Genomic DNA, 24858 nt, shown 5'->3' on the forward strand with positions numbered 1-24858 from the left:
AACAATAGAGACTGCCCCACTTGATGACATCAATGGGATTGTCTCATATGATGAAATTGGCAGGTCTACCCTTCATCATCTACACCCATGTGCAGGACTGGAAATAAGGAGAAAACAAGAAAGAGTAAAATGTGGAGCTAAGGTGGGGGTACAGACAACGGAATTAATGTGCTTTTTAATCATGTATAACAATTTTTAACTTTCAAGTTTAAAAATGTGCCAGAGGTGAATTTTTACAGTGAAAGAGTTCAGCTGTCATTGCATCATACATGCCAATACTGTACAAAATTTAGAAGTCGCGAGTGTCAATCAATTGAGCAATTTTATTTGCCTTATGCCACCAGGGGCTTTATAATGTGATACAGAACATTTATTTATTTATGTATTTAAAAGTATTTATATCCCGCCCCTCCCAAATTAAAATGTAACATACATATCATCATTTAAATACACACAAATAAAATAAGACACAAAACATCTTAAGTGAAATAAAATACAGGCATAGCTTGGAAACAATCAATAAATAAGGAAGAACTAAAAGATAGGACTAAATCAATGGCAGCAGTGATAATGGTGGCAGCTGGAATGGATGAAAAGAGGGACATGGAAATTGCAGAATAAAAGAAAAACAGTTCATCTAATGTAAAAATAATTATATATATATATATATATATCAAAGCTATTTACTTACATAAAATCATGCAAATGGCTGTTATAAAATAGCCCAGTGTTGTACATAATTTTTATCTGGACTGGGGAGAGGTGCTCCAGGGAAGTGGAGCTGTGCCTTCCACCCATTGTTTTTTTTATTATTTTAAAATGAATGCAGGTACGAGAACCTGCACAAGTTCCGCCCTCGACAGAGCAGATATAACTTTGCGCCTGTACCAGGCCACTTACGCATGAATTGTCAAAGCCAACGTCAGTTCATTTTGAAAAGCCAGGGTAAAGTCTGCAATGAAAGGCACAAGCAGACTTTACTTGAATGTACAGTTATAAAATTACCCTCTGCCTTTCTTTTTTACAGGGCCCAAACAGTTCAGTGTTCCCAGAGGGAGTTGGATGGCAGTATTCCCCAGTATAGTACAGGTTATCAGGCCAAGGAGGGGCAATCCTCAGCTCACAGTTCAGGTATCCTCCTACCTCACCCGGCAGGCAGATTTTATTATATTTTAATAAACGTCTGGAAAGGCCAAAACAGGAGGGTTTTTTTTTTTTTTTTTTTAATTAATGGCACTATTGTTTTCTGTCACCTTTAATCGATACAACAACCTTTAAGAGAGACTTTTCATTACTTGCCTGATTTGAACCTCAGGATGAATACCAACCCCTACAAAAAGGGGTATTTTTATACCTTAGCTCCCACCACTGCAAATCGTCCAATATTTGGAACCCCCAAACAGGTACAGTTTAGGCAAGTCAGGTAACCAGGTGGAGAAAACCCTATCATTTGCATTTTAGGAATATATATTTAAAGAAGCTTGACAGGACAACTAGACAGCACGTTATAAATCTTTTGCTCATAAAATTCAGCCAGCAGTGGTGACCCAGGGCAGAGGAATAGCGAGAGAATAGTGGGTGCCCTGAGTAGGGACTTAATTCACTCCACTCTGACCCCTCTAAGACACTTCCATTTTAGTTCCTGATCACTGACACAGCATCTGAAAAATACATACAGAGAAATCTGTAATACAAAATAGGCGCAAGATCTAAACATGAGGCCAGTAATGTGGTCCACGGGGCTGTTCTGTCCTGATGCTCCAATTACATTATGCCATGTCTCTTCAAAACACATTAATCAGAGCCATTATAGATATTGAAATGTTGGCATTAAATTTCCTTCTTCAGTATTATTTTGTGTTGCTGACTGAATTTATTATAGGGCTTTATACCTTGCGCTATTTATAATCATGTCTACAGGCTTTTTAGCAAACTAAAATAGTTTATGGTTAATATGTTGGACCTATAAACTGTGATTCTGAGTACAAGTCTTTTTGAGACTGAGATACTGATAATTAACCACATTAAGCAGTGTCCTGTGAACTGGGATGGGATATTCCTCTTTTGCTGAGTGGAAGAACAGGAACAAAATGTCTCCTGTTAAAAATAAGACCAGGTTTCTGTTCAGCAGGAAAAGAGACCTCCCTCGTGATTACTCATTGCTTTTTCTTGGTCTGAGAAGCAAAGAATCAATCTTTTTTTCTCACTGCAGCGTGCTCTTATTGGCTGCATCTGTAAGACTGAGCTGAGCTCTCCGGGGATGTGCGGCTGAAAAAAACTATATAAAGGCAGGGTTTGCAGCATTTTGCTATTGGTGCAGTGGCAAGGGAAAGCTGTATCAGAGTCATTCTGTGTGGGAAGCTGCTGTTTAGCTGGAAGAAAAAAAAATCCAGCAACCACATTATTCAGCCAAGATGAACTATGACCCCTTCAGCTCTCGCAAACCCTGGGATGATTACAGGTGCACTCGCACGTCCAAGTCCACCATCTCTACATCTGCCTATTCCATGCACAAGTCTGTGGCTCCTGTCAAAAGGTCAGTGAGGACTACTACCCTGACTTCCATTCCCCACCACATGGAAAGGTTTGACCTTTCCCAGGTGAGTACCCTAAACACCGAGCTGCTTAATCTCAGGGCTCAGGAGAAGGAGGAGCTTATAAACCTGAATGACAGGTTTGCAACCTACATCGAAAAGGTCCATTACCTGGAGCAGCAGAACAAGGTTCTCTTGGTGGAGCTGGAGACTCTAAGGCAAAAGCAGACTGACCCTTCCCGTCTGCACCTCATCTACGAGCAGGAGCTGAGGAGCCTGAGGGCCCTGCTGGAATCCGAGACTGATGAGAAAATGAGAATGGAAGGAGAGAGGGACCACATGAGAGAGGTCTACAGACAGATGAAGGAGAAATGCGAGGAGGAAGTCCAGCTACGCATGGAGGCGGAAGACTGCCTGCAGAAGATCCGGGAAGAAGCAGATAAGGTGGTGCTGAGCAACAATGATGCCGAGGGCAACATCAACTCTCTGGTGGAGGAAATCACCTTCCTGAAGAAAGTGTTCAGTGAGGAGAGCGCAGAACTCTCTGCCCAGATTCAGGCAGCCAGCATCACCGTTGATGTGGAGGTAGCTAAGCCAGACCTGTCACTGGCACTGAGGGATATCCGCTCACAGTACGAGAAACTAGCCAACAAGAACATGCAAGCAGCTGAAGAGTGGTACCGCACCAAGTTTGCCTCCGTGGCGGAGCTGGCCAGCAAGAACAACGATGTGGTGAGGTCCATTCGGGAGGAGACTGTGGAGTATCGGCGACTCCTGCAGTCCAGGTCCTCGGAGATTGAAGCCCTGCGAAGTATCATTGATTCCTTGAACAAGCAGCTGGAAAACCTGGAAGACAAGCAGTCCAGGGATGTAATCAAGTATCAGGTAGGGAGCCTCTGCTGGCAGCATTTTATTCTCAAGGTCAGTTTACCCGAAGGTCACCTGCTGAACTGACAGTGTTCATTCTGGGGCTGGGGGATTTGGTGGGCACAAAAGCTATTCAGGTTTTCATGGTATCCAAATAACACATACCAGAGAATGACTGGCAGACAGGTTGTAATGGGAATAAGTTATAGTTTATAGTTTATTGTTTTTCTATACCGTCACATCGGCAAGGCCTTTACAACGGTGTACAATTGTATTGACAGAGAAAATACATTAAATTATTAAAAGAGATAACAGCTAACATTAATAAAAAGGAAGAAGCACAGAAAAATATAAATTAGCAGTTAAAATAATATCATAATACTGTAGTACTTAAAACATATTACATTAAAGTTCCTTAAAAAACAAATACTAAGAATCACTAAAAACATCTAAGTTACTAAAATGTAAATTAATATTAATAAAAGAAAAAGTTAAGCCCATAAGTATTTGTATTGAGATTGATTTGAATGAGTATAATTTGGAAATGTGACCTGTTTGTAGCAATGAAAATATTAAGACTTCCTTGCTTGAATTCATTTCAGTTTATATTATAGCCTCTTTAACTATACAGTACATATGAAGAACTGAGGTGTGCCTAATTAAGCTTATAGTAAGACAGAAAAGATTAAACTATTATGCCATGAAATGTATTACATTTTCTTTCGGCACTAGAACTGGATTTTTTTTTATATGAAGGCAAATGTGTTTATCCTCTGATGAACTGAAGTGGTACAGCAGTATTTTATCACTGTTATCAGTGTAGGTTAGACTTATTTGATAACTCAGTGCTTTTCCACTGTTATTGGTGCAGAATACATTGCTTTGGCTTTTTTTTTTTTTTTTTGCTTGTAGTCTTGTAACCTTAATGTACTGTGATTTCACTGCATCCTATCATATGTTGGTTAGAAACGGGAGTTCAGTACACAGTGCACTGAACCATGGTTTCTAATACAGGGAGAACTATAGTTCAATCTGAATAGATGCAAGGTGTGTGTTTATTCAGAATCCATTGCAGCTGAAATACCTAGTGCATTATATTGCAAACTGCTGATTAGCATGAGTCTGGTAAGGTTACTGCTGCTACAAATGGAAGGAATCAAGACAAATTTGCTTTCTGCAGGGATACACCGTTTTTAACGCTAGGAAAGGAGATGTGCTACATAGAAATGCCATCTCACGAAATGCTTTCTAGATCCAATTAGCACCCATTACAGAGTCTTGATTAACACCGCACTATTCCTAAGTCTTCTAGGAAAGAGTATAAGTCTATATGTATTACAAATGTTACAAATTTTACTAATGTTTTTTGTATCTACTAATTGCAAGGACATCCATGAATGGATTCTGACTCTGCTTAGTTTGCCTCTGAGTGACAGTTGCCAAGTGAATCAGTTTCTGTAAGAAGAGACTTTTGGTTAGGGTTGCCAATTGGCTCCAGATTTTTAGGACAGATTGATCCAGTCCCGGTTTTACTCCATTGTATGCAGGTACATATAGTCTTGCTTTGCTTAGGGAATGCAGAGGAAAAGCAGAATAAGTCCCAGCATGCAATGGGATAAAAGAAGGACTGGATCAACCTGTCCTGAAAATATGGAGCCAGTTGGCAACCCTATTTTTGGCCATTCATGGTTTTTGAACTTACATCCCAATGCATTATGACATTTTCACTCCTGCTTAGGGTAGCTTTTACCTATGGGCAAAGTGGGCAGCTGTTGCACACCCCATATAGCAGGAGGCACACTGCATGAGCACTCAAGGATCTGCCCTGATGACTCTTCTGGCTAGTGTCAATCTCAGGCAGAAAAGGACAGCCCTCTGCTTCCTGCTGCAGGCCCTCCCCTTCCAGGCAGCATGAGGAGAGCAGGAGGGGAGGGGTTGAGCATGGAACAGAGCAGAGCAATCCGTTCTCTAATCTAGACCCTCCCTTCCTTTTGTTCTCTCCTTTGCAGGGAATGAGAGGGGTGAGGCTGGAGAGAATGGCATACAAAGAATTCTGTTTTTACATATTCCTGTTTCTAATTTGTGATTACTTATTCTGTATTTGGTGAGGGTCTGTATGCAGTGTGTGTGATTGAGTTAAGGTATTCTGCTAGTATGTAGTTTCTGGGTAGGGATCTGTAGCAGTCCAGACTATTCTGAGTTCCCAATAAGAGGTGTATAAATATTCTGGTGCCCAGTGGAACATTTGCAGTGTTGCCTTTTCATATAGAGTTGTTGATGTTTGAATTCTGAAAGTTAACTGCTGTTTTGGCATGGGTGGTTTGCAATATAGACTCTAGAGATGTGCATCGGGTGCCCAATCATTTCTGCTTTTGGGTTTGTGTGGCCGAGGGAAAATCTTGTATTCCTGCGGATCGGCATTTTTTTTTGTGAAAAATCGTTTTTCAGCTTAGTGCGCGCTAACAAAAATAAAAAAAAGTAACAAAAATTAACGTTTTTTTGTTAGTGCTTATTAACAGGAGTTAGCGCGCACTAAGCCGAAAAATGATTTTTTTTTACGGAAATTCGGGAAAAATGCAATTGTTTTATCGGTTTCCAGATCCATGATGGTTTAGGAAATATTGTACGAATTTCCTAATCATCAAAAAACAATTGCACATCCCTAATAGATTCTTAAGTGACTATTTTGCAAGGTTTTGTGTACTTCACAAAGTATTAGGGATGTGCAGGCCTAATCATTTTGGTTCTTTTTTCACTTTGGGGTTTGTTTGTTTTTGTTTTTCTATTCATTTAATGTTTTTTTTTCATTTTGTTTTGTTTCCCGAACTGAAAAAAAACCTCATCAACGCCCCCCCAAACCTCTCAAAACCATCAAACAAACCTGATCAGGCTTCCCTGAGGCTTTCCACCTCCCCCTCCCACCTCTCAACAAAGATTCAGGGCATAGGCCAAGACCACCTTTGGGGCCTGAGACTACCTGGTTGGGCTGAGCTATGCCCAGCTGTAGCCTCCTCAATCCCCTCTTATCCTCTCTGAAGACTTTGTTGGGGCTGAGAATCTCCCTGGCCCTCACTTATCCCTTCTATTGGGGGGCACCTCCAAGAAAGGGAGACTGGCAAAGCCCATAGCTGCTGCTCCCATGCTGCCGACTGCCTGGAGGACAGTGCTGAATTGATGTCACTTCGGCGCCTGTCTCAGGTGCGGCTGATGCCATTATATTGTATATACATTATGCTGTAAAGCCACTACTGAAACAGGCACCAAAGTGATGTCACTTTGATGTCGTCCTTCAAGTGGTCAGCACCATTTTTTAAAGGACTCTGTGGGGGCAGGAGCAATGGGCATTGCTCCTGCCCATTTCTTGATGATCCCCCCCCCCCCCCCCACACACGGTAGAAGGGAAAAGTAGGGACAGGGGGGATCTCTGGCCACGGTTAGTTTTTCAGAGACTGGAGGAGCAGAGGCCCTGGCTGGGTATCCTTCCAGAGTGAGGGTCTGAGGAAACAGCAAGGAAGGCTGCCTAACAAAGCCATGAAGCGACAGTACAGAATAAGCAGCCAAATGTCCAATCTGAATTTCTTTATTGGATGGGGACAAAAATATGCAATGTTTGTCTCCATCCAATAAAGAAATTCAGATTGGACATTTGGCTGCTTATTCTGTAGGTATCCTTCAGCTCAGCCAGGTAGGCCTGGGCCTCCGAGCTGGTTTTGTGGATTAGGAGGGGTGTCAGAGGGGCCCAGACAGGGTCCAGCTGCATGCAGCCTGGGCCGCGAGACTTTCTTGAGGGTCAGGAGACATGGAAAGGCCTCAGGGAGGTCTATTTTGTATGAAAACAAGCAAAGATAGCTTCATTTGTCATGTTTCTTACATTTTTGAAATACGAACATTCCTACAAAATATCTGGTAACAGAGCAGAAATGTGATGACATTCAAAGTAAGGGATCCAGTAAATGTACAACATTGCTCCCTCCCCCCATCTAATCACATTCCTTTCCCTCTCCTCCCCCGCAACATCCCACCCCATGGCATAATCATCTAGCTTTCTCTCTCCCACCTATCCTCCCTGTCATCAGCTACCTTTCCCTTGCACCCTCCCACCCCCATCTTACAGAGTGAGATTTACTATCCTAATGAATGAAATTAAAGGCCAAAGAGAGAGATTTTTCTGATGGTGTGTCTGTGGTATTAATGTGCAAAGATATGGGTATTATATTGTTTTGAAATGGGAGGAGCAATACAAAATGATATCTAGTTCACTTTAATTTTATTTAAATTCTAATTCTTTAATCCGCCGATAAAAAACCCTATTTTCCATTTCTCCCCAAACCATTCTAGGCCTTCTCCTTTTCCCAGCTCCATCCCACCCCTTTCCTTTTTTCCCCTCTCCCATAGCTCCAACCTTGGTCCTTTCTTGCCCTTCCTCATCCCCAGTTCCATCCTAGATCCTTTCCTAGCAACGCATTTTATTTAAAAAGGACAAAGTGCAGTCTTTTCTTATAAAAAATATCACTCATAACATGTATGTTATATTTATATGCACTGCTATGGAAGCCAACCAAAAACCTGCATAAAAGACACTTGGAACCCTTATTGTATTAGGCCTATTATAATGTTTGTTGGGTGAGGGCTTGGCCCTCAGAAATCCATGAGTAAACAAAATTACAATTACAATATAATAGGGGTGATCAACTAGTGACTCGGGAGCCACACGTGGCTCTTTCATGTGCAAAATATGGCTCTTGCCCTATTGGCCACATGGGAACTGAATAGCACTGCAGAGGTTAGGAAGGGAGGGGCTGGAGAAGAAATTACACACAATAGAGCAGAGCAGAAAAGAGCCATTCTGCTCCAGCCCCTATGGTTGCTACAAAGACAGAAGGGGGGTGGAAGCAAGAATCAGAGTGTTTTCTCTGATCATCGCAGATCTCCCCCTCCCCCCCCCCACCAAGTCTGCAGTCAGCAACAGTGGAGAACAGGAAGGGAGGGGAGGAAGTGAGGTTGCAGTTGACAGGAGAGCAAAGAACCAATCAGCTCTCTGCTCTAGCCCTCACCATGCTGTCCAAATCCCACCCCATCTGAAGTCTAGAGTAGAGAGCTCTTATCTGGGATGTTGTCTGGTGGGGAGGGGGATACAGTATACACAGCAGCAGGCCCAGCAGCTTATTGTGATCCCAAGACTTGGGATTCAGCTAACAGCAGAGGGGAGAAGGGACTTAACCAGTCAGGCCAAAATAATTTATGGCAAGAGAAAGGAGGTGAATGCTGAAAGGGGGTGAGGGAAGAAGGGGTTAATGTATGTAATAGTGGCTTCATCTCTGTTCCTCTGTTCCATCTCAGTTTTTCAGGTTATGGGAGGTTTTGCATTTTTTTGTGCCTCCCCTAGCTGGGTCCCACCCTTAATGGTAATGGGTTTTAGCCTTCCTATAAAAAAGGGTTGGCAATACTGTTTTTGTAGAAGAGAATGAGATTTTGTAGGAGCTGGAGTCAGACCTTGACACACAGGGTTTGAGCTTGCTGTATTTTGAAGGCCTCAAGGACCACCACTTAGGAGATCATTTTTGGAAATTGAGAGAGTCTAATCTGAAGACTAAATCGCCCCTTCCAAAAGGGATTGCGTTCCAGCTTGTTTGATTCTCTATGCTCAATTAACCATAGAGACAGACATATTGAGAACGAGGTTGTTTCTCTTCTCCTCAATCTATTTTTGATGAAGGACACTGGGGAGGGTACCAGGACACTGATTCAGCTAACAGAAGGAGGGTTAGAAGAAAGGCTGTTACGGATAAAGATACTGCTGCTCTTTAAATTGTCACTATCATGGTCCTTTTCATCATTTTTGCCATCTTGGCCTGGATCTTATTTTTCAAGCTGCAGTAAACTGGTTTTATGTTGAACATCACCAAAGGACTCTGGCAGTACTTTTTCTTGGCCTCGTTGATGTCATCTACCATTCTATCACAGTGTACATTCATTGAATCATTTGAAAAGACCCATTGAGAGGTAGATTACTGTTGGACTATTCCCCTACTGCACTGAGGGTCCCGGAGGTTATATCCCCTCCCCGCTGGTGGAGCCCTGGCAGCTCAGAATCTTATATGGGTTCATATTGGAAAGAGAAGATAGAGGTTTTGGATTATTGGTTATGGTGTTGCAGCCCTGGGAAAATAGTAGCACTTTATTCAGAGACTGAATACTTGAGGGAGCGGTGCATGAAGTGAATGTTGGGGAGGTGAAGGGTGTAAATACTTGAAGGAGATGCAGCGCAAGAGGGAGTGAATGCTTCTGAGGGCAGTGTTGTGAAAGGGATTAATGCTGCAAGAACTGGGGGGGACGGGGGGGACAGCAGAAAGAGCAACTTATATTGTGGAGAAGATGGGGATGGGGAATTATCGTTTCCCTCCCCATCTCCCTGAAGTCAGCAATGCAAACTGGACTGTCTGGTGCCTTATTACTTTCTAAGGTCCATGCTGCCACTTGTTCTGCACCAAATGTGACAGGACCAGAGTTTGGGTGAGTGAAAGAGAGGAAGGAAGAGAGGGTTGGTATAAGGGTGTTGAATGGGGGGGGGGAGGGGGGAGAATGTGAGAAAGCCCGCAGGGAAAGAGTGTGTACAAGAAAATAAGTAGTGATGATTGAGGGGAGATTGAAAAAAATAGAAATGGTGTCGGGGATGGGGGAGGGGGAGAGTGCAGAGGTGGCGATAGGGGGGATGATTAGAAAGGGAAGGATAGGAGAGAGACACATGACTGAGGGATATGGGGCAGCACAAGAAGGAGTGAATGTTTCTGGGGGTTTGAGAGCAATTTTCCCTCTGTGTTGCAGGCATTAATTTTAACTGGCTTGGATTTCTGCAGTGCTTCGTTGTTAGGTCTTCCAGCTGTCACCTTAAAAGCATTTCAAACAGCTCAGAATGCAGCTGCTAGGATTTTGATGGGGACTGGCCTTCTAGATCACATATCACCAATACTACAAGCATTGCATTGGCTGCCTGTGGAACCATGTATCAAATATAATACCTTAATGCTTATTTTCAAATGATTAAATAATCCGATGTTGCATTTTTACATTCCAATGCGCTCCTTATGGTCATCTAATGCTGGCATTTTGGATGTTCCATCTTTTTGGGCAATCCTTCTGCATGAAGTTCATGATCAAGCTGAATTATGGAATATGCTCCCTGGTGTTATTAGGATGCTGTGACAATGTTCAGGAAAGTGCTAAAACATTTTCCCAGGCTTGTGGTGGTGGCTAAGTCTCAGTCTGTCTTCCATTTATTTGGACCTAGCTAACTTTGTTATAAAAAGTTTAACAACATCAATTATTACTTATATTTCAGTTTAAGGTTAGGATAATTGTGTCATTATGGTTTTTATTCTGTTTTATAGGTTACTGCGCATGTTTGTACTTTAGTCTTTATATGTTAGTTTTGAATATTTTATGTATGTTTTACTGTAATCCACCTGGAACATTTATGGTGGAGGGGTATCTAAAAGCGAACGAGAGAGGGCACTGAAGGGGAATGGTGAGAGAACAAGAGGGAGTGCAGAAGAGGAGAGAATAAGCGAAGGTGGGGGCAGGGGAGATACTGTGGTGGGCAGAGGGTGAGGAGGAGGAGGGACAGAGTAGCACAACTCATGCAGATGGAAGTGTTAATGTTGGAGCCGCTGAGCCCTTGTCATTGGTCTTGAAGGGTTTAAAGAATGTTATATTGGAGTTGACAAGAGACAAACTGGTAGGAACAGGATGGAGGATTGCGAGATACTGATGGGGATAAGAGAGAGAGAGAGAAAGACAGAGATTGGGCAGAGCATAGGGGAGAGAAAGAGGAAGAGGTTGGTCAGAGACAGGTCCGGACAGGATGGACTGAGAGAGATAGTGGTGGGGACAAAGGGAGATGATGGAGAGAAAAACTGGTGGAGACAAGGTTGGCAAATTTAGAAAGAGACAGGTGAGAGGATTATGAGATTGGGAGAAAGGATGGGATTGAAAGAGAGAGAAAACTGGCGGAGACAGGGTGGGAGAATTCAGAGAGAGACTGGTGGGAGACTTGAGACTGGTGGGGCCAAGGTGTGGGAACTGAGGGAGAGACTGGTGTGGACAGAATGGAGAGATTGAGACAGAGAGAGAAAGAGAGACTGGTGGGAGAATTGAAAGAAACTGGTGGGGACAGGGTGGAGAAGTGAGGGAGAGATTGGTGGGAACAGGGAGGGGGAATTGAGAGAGAATGGGGGGATTGATAGAGAATTTAGGAACAGACTGGAATTGAAGGAGAACTCAGTGGAAAGTGGAAACAGGGTGGACAGGTTGAGACAGAGAGAGATACTCTCGGCAGGGGGTATTCCCTTCTCCCTCCATACCTCTCGTCTATTAAAAACATAAGGCTCTTTGGTACTGTGCTTTCCAATTTCTTGACTCTTAGTGTGTGAAAGGTTGGCCACCCCTGCACTATCCACCCACCACTCTCCATGGTCTCCCACCCGCCAATCTCCAACCCTGACTAAGGGCGTCCAAATCCTAAATCCGACCCTGAAGTGATGTAGTAATCTGCAGAAACTTCTGCAGAAGGGGCTTCATGTGCAAAAAACACATGGAAACCCTAAAATTGTGGGGTTTTGTGTACAATACCCCCTTTGTGAAAGATTGTTAAGTTTCGTAAGGTGTGAACTCCTGGGCCAAGGTGAGAGGTGTCTCTGCCCACAGGGAGGAGCCCTGTGAGCCTTAACATCGGTAGGCGTGGTCTCAGCGCAGTCAGACACAACTGTGGAATAGAGTCTTTAATGATAGAAGAGAAAGGCACAACCTGAGGAGCGGGAGGTGTAGCAAATAAAGCTCAGAGCAGAGGGGTATACCCAAGGGTGATACCTCAGATGTGACGATCCGGTAGTGGCCCGCGGAGCGGGGTATGCCGGGAATCTGTCTCTGCAATGGAAGAAGAGAAAGATATCCGAGGTGCAGAAACCCCAACCGGGTTCCTGTAGGGGTGGTTCAGTAATGACCTGCAGGCAGGGTATACTGGAGTGGTTCCTTCTGGGATGAAGCGGTGGTGGCCCGAGGCATGGGGTACCCCGTAGAGGATCCCGCAACGAGGCTAGGTAGTTGAAGTCCGTGGGAATAGGTACTCACAAAAGGAAGTTCCAGGAGAGGTCCCAGGGAGTGGGACCGATAGCAGTTCAAGGCAGAGGGTCCTCCAGGGAGCGGATAACCAGAAACGAAGTAGGGCCCCTGAGGAGCGGGCACCCAGAGTGCCTCACGCCAACGTAGAAACTGGAACTGGAAGTCCAAGGTACGGAATTCAACAAGAGGGAACTCCTTGCTAACTCATCTAAGCAAAGGGCCAGCGAGCTTAAGCACTGTAGATGGGTGACGTCACCCGGAGGGGACACCCCCGAGGTTCCCGCCATGACGTGTACACAGGTAGCCCATATGCGCGTGCACGCCTAAGTAATTCCTGGATCAAGATGGCGGTCGGCAGCGCCCACGCCATCCCGGGAACGCCAGGCTAGTCGGCGGTGGTTGGCAGAGGCCGCCATTCTGCCAAAGGATGATAATGCAGCAAAGAAAGAGGTGAGCATTAGTGGTCGCAGCCTTCTGCGACCGATGGGCGTAACAAAGATTTCGTAGATTTTGGTCTTCACAACAGTACAATTTTATGAACAGTCTGCTATACAAGAAATTTTATTTAAATCCAAAATTAATGAGCTGCTGCAATGCAAGATCATCAAAACAGTGCATTAACACTGAATTAGATGTAAACAGTCAGGGGAAAAACTCTTTGTGTGCTGGTTTTCTCCAAAATGTTTACAACAGCTTCAGAAGATATAGTTATTTTTTTGCCAGCCTCGCCATAGTAAAATTTCAAGAGGAATTTTTCTATAGAGCTCATTTGGATCTGTAGAAAAATTGCACACAAAATTTGCCAAAAACCCGTAGGAAAACCTGTGGGTTAATACATTGGCCGTTTTGTGGCCAGTTAATAACAAAGTCTTACAGACCCCTCTGGTTCTTCATCCTGCACGTCCCCCAGTTGACCCAGACCCCTCACCCTGTCCTGTAAACCCTAAAATGTGAGAGCTGCAGACTTGCTCCTCATCAGGAGCAGCAGTAAAGTTATATGGATAAGAAGCCTACGCGGGCTGCAGTTTACGGTTTTAAAATATGGAGTTATGTGCATAAATGTTGGCCTCACCCAGAACAACCCATGCCCTGCCCCTTTTCCACCCCCTTATTTTTCATGTGCACATGGGTACATGTGCACGTAATTCGCAGCTTTTTAAAATCCTCGTTGCTCGCGCACGGCCCACATACACGTGAATGTGGGCATTTTTGCATGAGCAATGCTTTTAAAAATGACCTCATTGGTTTCAACAAGTATGCATTCAGTAAAAACCCAACCCTATGACTGACTGTTAACAGTAGTATTCCTGTTATGCATTCCACTCAGCAAACATGGGTGCATTCACAGCCCTCATAGAACACTAGGGTTCACGTCCCACTGTCGCTCCTTGTGACCTTGGGCAAGTCACGTCACCCTCCATTGCCTCAGGTACTAACGTAGGCCTGGACTCACCATTCTTTCGCAGAATGGTGAATCCTGCGAAAACAGGCGGTGGGGGGGGGGGGGGTGAAGGGGGGCGTGCCTGCGAAAGCCCGCAGCCTTCGCACCACTGCAGTGCGCCGGCTGCCAGCTTTCGCACCGAATAGCAACACCATAAAAGGTGTAGTTATTTGGCGTGCTACTGCCGACGATAATGTTAGTAACATTATCGCCGGCAGCGAAAACACCGCCGACCCCGCCCCTCCCCTCCCCGACTCCTCCCCTCCCTCCCCGACTCCTCCCCTCCCCGCCCGACTCCTCCCCTCCCCCTAATTTGCATCATATCGCCTGCAAAAAGGCCTTTTTCACATGCAATATGGCCTTATTGTGTGCATTAGGGCCCTAACACACGCGATAAGGGTTTAGAAAATAACCCCCTTAGATTGTAAGCCCTCTGGGGATAGGGAAATACCTACAGTACCTGAATGTAATCCACTTTGAAGCGCTGAAAAAAGTGCAACATGTGGAATATAAATCTAAAAAAAATAAAATAAATAAAAAATTGCCTTTGAGCTTCACTCTGTTTCCCACACTGAATGTAGATGGCACAACTTCTGCATGTGAAAATAAATGTGCCTTACTGAAAATTAAGCTCTGAAAAGTGTATTTTAGAATAATGGCAATATTTTAGACATATGTAGACTTATTTTGTTTGGAGGTAATGCATTTGCATTTTGGCAACCGCATTTGTTTTGGCTTCAGGATTTCACTTAGGATTGCCAATTACACTGAAGGAGCAGCATATAATTTATTACATTTTTAAATGGATTGACACAGTTTTTAATTTGTTTTTCTTTTTAAATATTTTTAATTCTCAGGAAAGAATCAACGAGCTTGAGATGGAAATTACGGAAGCTAAGCAAGAGATGGCACGGTACCTGCGGGAGTATCAGGATCTGCTCAATGTCAAGATGGCACTGGATATTGAGATAGCTGCTTACAGGTAACAAGCCAGACTAGAAATGGAAGAGATATTTATGAAGGTATCAGAAAATGCTGCCTAATGAGAACATGATGTAAACCATTTTCATAGCAATATGGTTTAAAAATAAGTATCTTTGAATATTTTGACAATGTTATTGTCAATGATATCTATAAACTTTAGCCTCCATTTTCCTCCAATCAAAGCTACCATACACTGTTCCACCAATGGTGTCCACTCATATCCTGCAGGGACCACCCTTTGGAGCCAGACAACATTCAGTTTATATGCTTACCCACCACATATAGACCTACCACCTATAATTGTAGATTTATAGCATGGTATACTCTTCTCAATATTTTGTGACAATATTATTATTACTTTGCAGAGAATTGGGCTAAGATGGGATTCAGTCTCCATTCTGATAAAATCCAGAATCTCTATTTATTGCATTCACATTGTTCCCTCCCCCGACCCCCAACACACACATATTGTGTTCAGTTCCCATGCTGTTATTATTTCCAACATTAATGGAGACTAGTTACCATATCTTCTACATTATGAATAATCAGTTTTAAGGGCCAATGCAATAACTTTTAGCATACATGTTAAGGTTTTCTTGTGCATGCTACAAATAGTGAGCTATGCTATAAGGCTTTATGTTGTACATTAAAGGAGTCCAAACAGTTATTAGTGTGAGGGTAACATTCCTTCATTTGCATGTCTATATATGTAAATGAAGGAATGTTAAATGCAAATGAGGAGTTACCAACTCACTCTCAATAGCTTGGTATGCCCACCCTCCATGCTATTGAGTGAGTGCTTGATAACTGGGTGCTATTTAGTAGCTTCTAGAACCTGGTATCATCTTACTAATGTGAGTATGTTACTTAGCAAGGACAGGATTAATAGCATGAGCATGCCAAACTGAGCATACTCTTGAAAGGGCTCAGCTAACTGGAAACAGAGAACCTAAAACATGAAGGCCATGGGCAGGAGATGACACTATATAACTGTACCCATATAGTCTTGGGGATAAATGCATTTGACCACACAACTAATACACCCTTTCTGCACAAATTCTTACACATCTATCTATCTATCTATCTATCTATCTATCTATCTATTTATTTATTTATTTAACCATTTTATATACCATCATTCCAAATGAAGATCACAACGGTTTACATCATGACATACATAATATGAATTGACAAATACAATCACTTAATGTGTTCATATAACATACAGTTTAAAGATAGACACATACAATGACTAAAGTTCTCAGGGGCACATTCGTTGACTAGAGTTATCGGGAGTGAGAAGGTATGCAGGATGAGCTAGCATTTTTAACTCAATACAAGAAAGCAATTATCATATGGCCTTAAAGCAATTATCATATGACCTTAAATAAACAAGATTAAATAAATTTGCTTTTTACTGTGCATTTTCAAACTAAAGTACATTTTTGTTTTTCAGAAAACTGCTAGAAGGAGAAGAGATCCGCTTGAGTTATACATCCCTTCCTATGCTCAGTTGATTCCTCCTGTGTCCAAGAACCAGTCATCTCGATGCTTTCTTTTCCATAGCACACTGCGATTCCTGATCCCTCTCTCCCACTACTCCCATGCAGCTACCTCTCCCTTTCCAGTTCAGCCCTAGTTTAAACTTAAGGTGATGTGAAATCTGTTTGGAAAAATTGTTTACACTTGTGAAAACATGTTCAATTTGTAATTATTCCCCTACGATGGTGCTAATGACTGTCTGTGGTGTAGAATGCAGTTACCCCATGATATGTGAGACACTGGATGCTGGACTCTACTCATGGCGCTCAGAGTTCCTCTCAACAGATTTAATGCTGGTACATTTACATAAACTTTATTAGCTATCAGTTCATATTTAGTTGTTTCTGTAGCTATTCTAGACACAGCTAAAAACAGCAAATACCCATGGGTAACCTGTGGGTTCTGGTAGTTAATTCTATTAGTTAGCTTATATGAAGCGTCTGACAGATTCCTACAGAAATCTAAAACTTAAGAGCTCTGCTCTGTACTTCTGCTTTGCAATTTGTAAATTCTGAAGCCACTACTACTACTACTACTACTACTACTACTATACAGTTACTTAACGCTACAAGATGTATGCATTGGTGTTATGCAGATACACACATAGGAGACAATTCCTCTTCTATGGAGCTTATAATCTAGTCAAGACAGATAGACAAGACAAATAAGCATTTCGAGCGAATCAGAGAAAAGAATGAAAGTGCCAAGGTAGGTTAATATGTGCAGTTTAATTGAAGACAGGGACCATTTTGTTTAATTGGCTAAAGCTGTAAGAATTGCCTGAGAAGCAATCTATGTAAGAAGAAATGGGGCAGGTGGGAGTGAGAAAGAGTGGGAGGGCAGTCTGGCATACACTGTGCCATCACAAAGGAGTCTAGTAAAGAGAAACCACCTTATTTTCTGCAGAGATTGAACTTCAAATCAAGTGTCACCAGCAAGTTAACATTTTCATTTTCTTTTCTGAAGTGTACAAATCAGATTTAGGCCAGCAATCAGCCATTTTCAGAAATTGAAGTGAGACAGCAAAGCCAGCACAGATACTTGAGACTCAGGTGACTCTTTTATTAACAATTATACAATAGGCTTTGGCACCTAAAGGGTCATGAATACAACAGCACCTTGGAAGGCACTGCTGCACTACAAAGGCACCAAGCACAGATAACAGTTGTTATTGGATCATATTTTATACATTCAATATCTGCTAATTAGTTGACTTCTCAAAAGGTGGCATTTACTCCTGATGCATGCAACCAAATGTATCTTGCTACATTTGATTCCTCTTTTTGCTGATGGTACCAAAATCTGCAACAGGGTAGACAGCCAGGAAGGTGTGGAAAACATGAGTTAAAATCAAGTGAAGCTTGAGGAATGGACTAAAGATTGGCAGCTAAGAATCAATGCTAAAGAATGCAGAGTAATGCATTTGGGCTGCAAAAACTAGAGATGTGCTTCGGGGAAAAATTTCATATCGGGCTTAGTTTCAGGGCCTCCGCATGGGAATTTCGTTTTTCCTGCAGTTTGGGGGGTTTTTGTTTTTTTTTTGGGGGGGGGGCCCGATTTTTGGGTTAGTGCACACTATCTGGAATTTTTTTCGGAAAAAATTCAATCGTTTTTCGGTTATCCCAAACCATTCCGAATTAGGCAATTTCGTTGACATTGCCTAATTCGGGAAAAACGATTGCACATCCCTAGCAAAAAACCCAAGGGACAGATGCAGTATTGGAGGCAAAATTCTTCTAAGCACAAAAGAGGAGTGGGATCTAGGAGAGATTGTATCTGATGATCTTAAGATGGCCAGACTCATGGATAAAGCAATGACAAAAGCAAGAAAGATGCTTGGCTGCATAAAGAGAGGAATGGTCAGCAGAAAAAGGGAGCTAATATTGCCCCTGTATAGGTCCCTGGAAAGACCTCACTTGGAATGCTGTGTACAATTCTGAAGACTGTACCTTCAAAAGGATGTAAACCAGTTGGAATCAGACCAGAGGGTGGCTACTAAAATGGTCACTGGTCTTTGTTCTAAAGCGTATGAGGATAGACTTAAAGATCTAAACATGTATACCCTAGAGGAAAGGCAAGATAGGGGAGATATGATAGAGACATTTAAATATCTCAAAGGTTTCCCTGGATAGAAGGTGAGCCTATTTCAATGGAAAGGAGGCTCTAGAATGAGGGGTCATGCGATCAGGTTGAAAGGGGGTAGATTCAGGAAAAATCTTAGGGTAGTGGATGCATGGAACAGCCTTCCAGTGGAGATGGTGGAGGCAAAAATGGTATCTGAATTTAAGAAAGCTTGAAATAAATGCAGGAGGTCTCTGAGGGTATGGTGGGAATTGTAAGGGTAGATAAATTAGACAGATGGGCAGATTAGATGGACCATATGTTATTTTTCTCCCATCATGTTTCTATATTTCTAACCATAAATTCATGATCATTAATCATTTTCTCTATTGCTATTGGCATATGATTTATAGGTCTTTTGTAATGCCATATGTTCATGAGCCATGGAGCTATTTATGAATAACTGTCATCTTCTAGAGGCTCCTAACCCACAGGTGTTCACTTACTATTAATGCATAACATATATTCTGTTGTTTTTTGACCCACAGAATTTCTATCTGGCATTGGAATGGAAGACGTGCAGACTAAAATAAGCCTAATTTCCATAACTTCTTAACACATGTAGTAGGTTCTTTTATTAATGCATCAATCTGTAAGCCATAAAATCTATATCTGCATATTGAACTGTGACATATATTTTATCTTCATTAGCCATTGTTTCATAACTCAGAATGCATCATCTGCTGTTGGGTTATATCTTTCATCTGTTATTGAATATTTTCTTTCATCAGATGTGAAATACCCTTCATCTTTCATTGGGGAATAATGCTCATCTACATTACAGATCAACCTTCATTTGTCATTAGAATATAACCATCATCTGCCATTAGGATATTTCCTTTATCTATAATTGGACACCACCTTTTCTGCATCCTATTAATTTGTTGTTTCATTATTTATTCATCCATAGAATCGTTATTTGTTATTACAGCATACCTCTCATTTGTCTTTGGCTCATTTTGCCCTGTTACTGGTTCATGATATCCAGAAGCCACTGGTTATGATTTATTACTCCATGATCTGCTATCATCTTGCAGCTCATAGCTTCCTTACCTGATGTGTGCTTTCATCTGTCAGTGATTCATAATCTTTATCTGCTACCAGTTTACACCATTGCCTTAAAACAATGATGTTAACTTATAAATAACAGAGGCACCTGGTAAGTATTAAAATATGAAAATAAATTTCCTAGTGAAGAAATACTTCAGAATTGCATAAATGGATTGAAGTAAATATAGCACAGTGGGTTCATGCAAACAATTGCACTTACAATCTTGAATCAGATTTATTGCAATCATCACAATTTGTACAAGGAATGCAAATGGAAATACACGCATTGTGTTTCAACTGAGCAGTCTTAATCAAGGGAATAATCACTTATGCCGCCATTAAATTGACAGATAACAAAAGTCCCAGAAATGACTCAGAATTTATCAAAGTATTCCTAGAAGAAAACAGATGTATTTGCACTTCTATATACAGTATAGTATTATAGTGTCACTATTTCTAGTATCCCATACAAATAAGAAAAACTCTAAACAACCTAATACTAAAGATAAGAACCCATTAAGGTACATTAAAATGTGCTGAAGATGTGTCAGCTAAATAAAACCCCTGAAACATAATAAGAAAATCAAATGAACTCTGAAAATAGTCTTTATGTATACACGTAAATGCATGACTATTTTTTCTATATGGAGTAGGGATGTGCAGAGGGAAATATTTTGTTTTAGTTTGTTTATTTGTTTCATAGCTCAGAATCATACATTTGGCTCATTTCAAACAAAAAAAAATTGTTTTATTTGTTCATTTCCCATTAAAGTCAGTGGGAAAAGCAATGCAGCCTATCTTGGGTTTCCAAAATGGGGTTTTCAAATCATTTATTTATTTATTTATTTATTTATTTATTTGCCCATCTATTTTTTTTTTAATTTATTTTGAGTATTTATATTCCACTCATCTATCATTCTGGGTAGGTAACAACTTTACATTCATAAAATTGAAAAAAACAAAAACAAAACATGCATCAATATAAATATAGTAAATATCCAATAAAAACTCAGCTTTGTTATAATATCAAAATCCAGCTATCTACCTAGGATTAACAAATCCATCTAAAAGTACAATGTCTTCGGCTGAATTGCTAAACACCAACTGTTTAACTTAGATTATCGAATGTCTGTTGAAACAAATAGGTTTTTACAACTTTCTAAATTTTACCAATGATAACTCAGCTTTCAGGTGATTAGGTAAAACGTTCCAGACCATTGGACTCGCAACATTAAACTACCTTTCTTTGGATTCAGTCAACTGAATCCCTCAGATAGATGGAACCTCTGATAAGCTCTGGGATGCATACTTTAAAGTACATGAAGGTCAATACATTTTCAAGACTGAATTAAAACATTTGGGAGCCAGGACATGAATCACTTTAAATAATATCATCATTAACTTGAAGTTTAATATCCATGAAATAAGCAACCAATGTAGTTTAAACAAAACAGGAGAAATATAATCTAATAATTGTGTTCCAGATACAATCGGAGTTACTATATTTTGCACAATCTGTAAGGCCAGCAGTGAAGGCATTACAAAAGCTTCAAAAGAGAGCACCGATAACAGTTACATGAACCCTCGAAGGCAGCACGATAGGCAAAGTGGCATGAACATCCTACAGCACAATGAAGGGGGAACATAGCAAGCAGAAAGAGTGTCAGATAAAACCACAAGGTGCAGATAAAGGGACAAAGCAGCAGAAAGACTATCACCAACACACTGAGGAACCATGATAGTGGCAAGAGCACCACAAGGAGTAGAGTGAGTCGTCTGGTGTATGGCAGCAAAGCAGAGTGGCATAACGTTGATAGGGGCAAGACAGGATGACAGAGCTGAGGTAGTCTGGTCCCTGTGGTTTTGATAGGGGCAACACAGGCTGGCCCCGGGGAGAGTTCCCTTTCCTTTGTGCAGGAAAGGGCTCCCTAGAATGGGTTCGCCCTTAGAGTGGGGTGGTTCTGTTGGTGTCTAGTGAGCTCTTGCTGGTCTTTTAAAATCTGGTGGATGTAGCAGATATATAAATGAGAATTTTGAAGGCCAAGGTGGAGGAGGTTTCCATGTGAACAGTGGTTCAACACGGGTCAGCGGGTGTTAAGAGATAGGCGACACCCGGGGAGAGTTCCCTTTCCTTTGCGCAGGAAAGGGCTCCCTAGAATGGGTTGGCCCCTAGAGTGGGGCCTGAACCTTCAAAGTGTGGCAACGTGGAGGAGGTTTCCATGTCAACAGTGGTTCTGGTTCAACGTGTGTCAGCGGGTGTTAAGAGATAGGCGACACCTGGGGAGAGTTCCCTTTCCTTTGCACAGGAAAGGGCTCCCTGAAATGGGTTTTCCCCAAGACTGGGGCACGAGCCTGGGCAAGTGTGGCGATGTGGAGGAGGTTTCCATGTGAATAGCGGTTCTGGTTCAACATGGGTCAGTGGGTGTTAAGAGATAGGCGACACCTGGGGAGAGTTCCCTTTCCTTTGCACAGGAAAGGGCTCACTGAAATGGGTTCGCCCAGAGAGTGGGGCCCGAGCTTCAAAGTGTGGCGATGTGGAGGAGGTTTCCATGTGAACAGCAGTCCTGGTTCAACATGGGCCAGCAGGTACTAAGAGATAGGCTACACCCGGGGAGAGTTCCCTTTCCTTTGTGCAGATATGTTGTGGTTTGATCTGTCACTTCTTCCTGAACTGGTTCACTGCCAGAAGAAAATGGCATCTTTTTCATTTGTGAAAGATAATTCAACAGAAGATGCTTTTAGAGCAATAGAGACTGCCATTTGTGAAGCAAGAACTGAGCTGGAGATTATTTGTGAATACCCAGAAGCTATTAACTGTACCTATGCACTTCAGCTGATGACAAAGAAACTTGAAGAGCTCTCAGAAATAAGAAATCTGCTATTCAAGTCCAAATTTACATTATCAACCTATGTTGACTTTATACGCTACACAGTGCCCCTGTAAACTATGGGAACACAGAGGATAAACTAGAGTGCAACTACCACCAGTTTTCTATAGTACTAGAAACATTAATGTTGGCACCTAAGAAAGATTTAGGGAAAATGGCCCATATTATGAAGGTCATGAAATTTATTGAGCATATGAAATATGCAAGCTCCAAACATCTTAAGTCAGCTTTTTATGTTCTTACATTCCAAATGTTGCAAAACAGGAAAAAGAATCTTCTGGAAAGAAGTGATGCACAAATACATGAAACTGAAATTAGAAATACTAGAACTAAACTCAGACAGGCACAGCGTTTGAGGTCAGACCCGTGTAGTGACGTAAGGGCTGGACAGTGGACAGACAGGCACAGCGTTTGAGTTCAGACCCTTGTAGTGATGTAAGGGCTGGACAGACAGGCATAGAGTTTGAGGTCAGGCCCTTGTAGTGATGTAAGGGCTGGACAGACAGGCACAGCATTTAAGGTCAGGCCCTTGTAGCGACGTAAGGACTAGACAGACAGGCATAGCGTTTGAGGTCAGACCCTTGTAGTGATGTAAGGGCTGGACAGTGGACAGACAGGCACAGCAATTGAGGTCAGACCCTTGTAGTGATGTAAGGGCTGGACAGACAGGCACAGTGTTTGAGGTCAGGCCCTTGTAATGATGTAAGAGTTGGACAGACAGGCACAGTGTTTGAGGTCAGGCCCTTGTAGTGATGTAAGGGCTGGACAGTGGACAGACAGGCACAGCATTTGAGGTCAGGTACATGTGCTGATATTATCTGGAGCATATGAGGCAGTTGGAGCTGCTGCAAGGCTTTAAATTGCTTTTATTCATCTTGCCATTCACAGGGAAAATCTGGAAACCCAAGCAAAGGCATGTTAATTTTCAAAAACACTAGTATTTCCATCAACTCTGGTGCCAGCCTTGAGCGATGAGGGCTCATGATATTCTCTTTCATTGAAAATACATGTTCACTGGGCATACTGGTTGGTGGATATGACAGATATTGCTGAGCCACTTTGGCTAAGTGTGGCCAGACAGTGGACTTGTGTGCCCAATATGCAGCACATCTGTCTGCATGTCCTCTATGAGCTATGTGAGATACCGAGTCACTGACATTTGTGCTGGTGTCTCCTTTGCTTGGGTGGGCTGAGAGTCCTGCTTGCCACCTGCTTTCAGTCTAGCCCATTCCAGAACAGATGTTTTTTTAGGGGAAACATGTCTTTGGCGTACTGACGTGGAGGAGGAAGTACTAGCTGTCGCTGACAGAGTGTTGCTCCTGCTTGGGCTTGCACTACTCTCTGAATTGCCCACTGTTTCCTCCTCTGTTTCATGCCTAATCTGTCTCTGCCTATGGCACTCCTCTTCATGGATGTTTACTAAAAGCAGGTCCTTCACAAATGTGAGACAATCGGACTGTAGGGCGAGTTTCCCTTTCACACCGGGATCACAGACTGCGGCGAGCATGTATATGTGGTCTTTTGTTAAAGGTCTTAATCTCTCTTGCACCTGCTTCTGCAAAACGTCCAGACAATGCAGCACCTCTGCTGTCATTCCCTCTTCCTGTTTAAAGCTCTCCAAATTTTCCTCCAGAAAATTAACTATAGGGATGATGTCAGCCAAGGTGGCACTTCTGGAACTCAGCTCCTTCATGGCATCCTTGAAGGGCTGCAGGATTTTTACCAGCTGACTCATGACTAACCAATCATTTATTTATTTATTTATTTATTTATTTATTTATTTATTTTTAACTTTTATATACCGACATTCTTGTATAACATACAAATCACACTGGTTTACATTAAAACAGAAGATGCAGGAAATATGTTTCCTTTGTCTAATACATTGAACATTTATAACAAGGAAATTGTTAACAAGGGATAAAACTAAAAACATGGAGAAAGGTTAAACAAACGAGGAGAATAATGGACGTTAAAAATGAAAAGGTAGCACAATGGGTTGCACGAAGGGGTGCACAAAGGGGAGTGCCCCTTTGTCGCGCGTTGCGCGACGCCCGGCGCGTGACGCCTGGTGGAATGGCGCCATTTACCGGATCGACGCTAGGCGGGATGACATCGGGAGGGCGGGTCTCTTGATCACTGTTTTCCTCTCATCGTTCTCTTCTCAGTTTCCAATGCGGATTTTTTTCATTTTTTTGTCTTTTTCTCTAGCCCTAGGGAACTCTGCACACCTATGTCCATTTCCACAGAAAGTTTATGAAGGGGTGTGTACTGCTCCTCTAACCTCTGCAGCATAATATAGGTGGACTTCCAC

General features: G+C 42.3%; 1 protein-coding gene across 1 annotated transcript; it reads left to right on the forward strand.

The window, feature by feature from the left end:
* Positions 1-2332: 2332 nt before the first annotated feature.
* Positions 2333-18061, forward strand: LOC115087958 (neurofilament light polypeptide-like). The gene is made up of 3 exons (XM_029595752.1): positions 2333-3419; positions 14817-14941; positions 16400-18061. The coding sequence occupies exons 1-3, from the start codon at positions 2415-2417 to the stop codon at positions 16458-16460; spliced, it is 1191 nt and encodes a 396-aa protein (XP_029451612.1). The 5' UTR covers positions 2333-2414; the 3' UTR covers positions 16461-18061.
* Positions 18062-24858: the final 6797 nt, after the last annotated feature.

Source organism: Rhinatrema bivittatum, chromosome 1, assembly GCF_901001135.1.
Source record: "Rhinatrema bivittatum chromosome 1, aRhiBiv1.1, whole genome shotgun sequence".
NCBI lineage: Eukaryota > Metazoa > Chordata > Amphibia > Gymnophiona > Rhinatrematidae > Rhinatrema > Rhinatrema bivittatum.

Coding starts and splice junctions, on each gene's coding strand:
- LOC115087958 (XM_029595752.1), top strand. CDS start 2,415: ATGAACTATGACCCCTTCAGCTCTCGCAAACCCTGGGATGATTACAGG. Junction 3,420..14,816: donor GGGATGTAATCAAGTATCAG/GTAGGGAGCCTC, acceptor TTTAATTCTCAG/GAAAGAATCAACGAGCTTGA. Junction 14,942..16,399: donor ATTGAGATAGCTGCTTACAG/GTAACAAGCCAG, acceptor TTTGTTTTTCAG/AAAACTGCTAGAAGGAGAAG.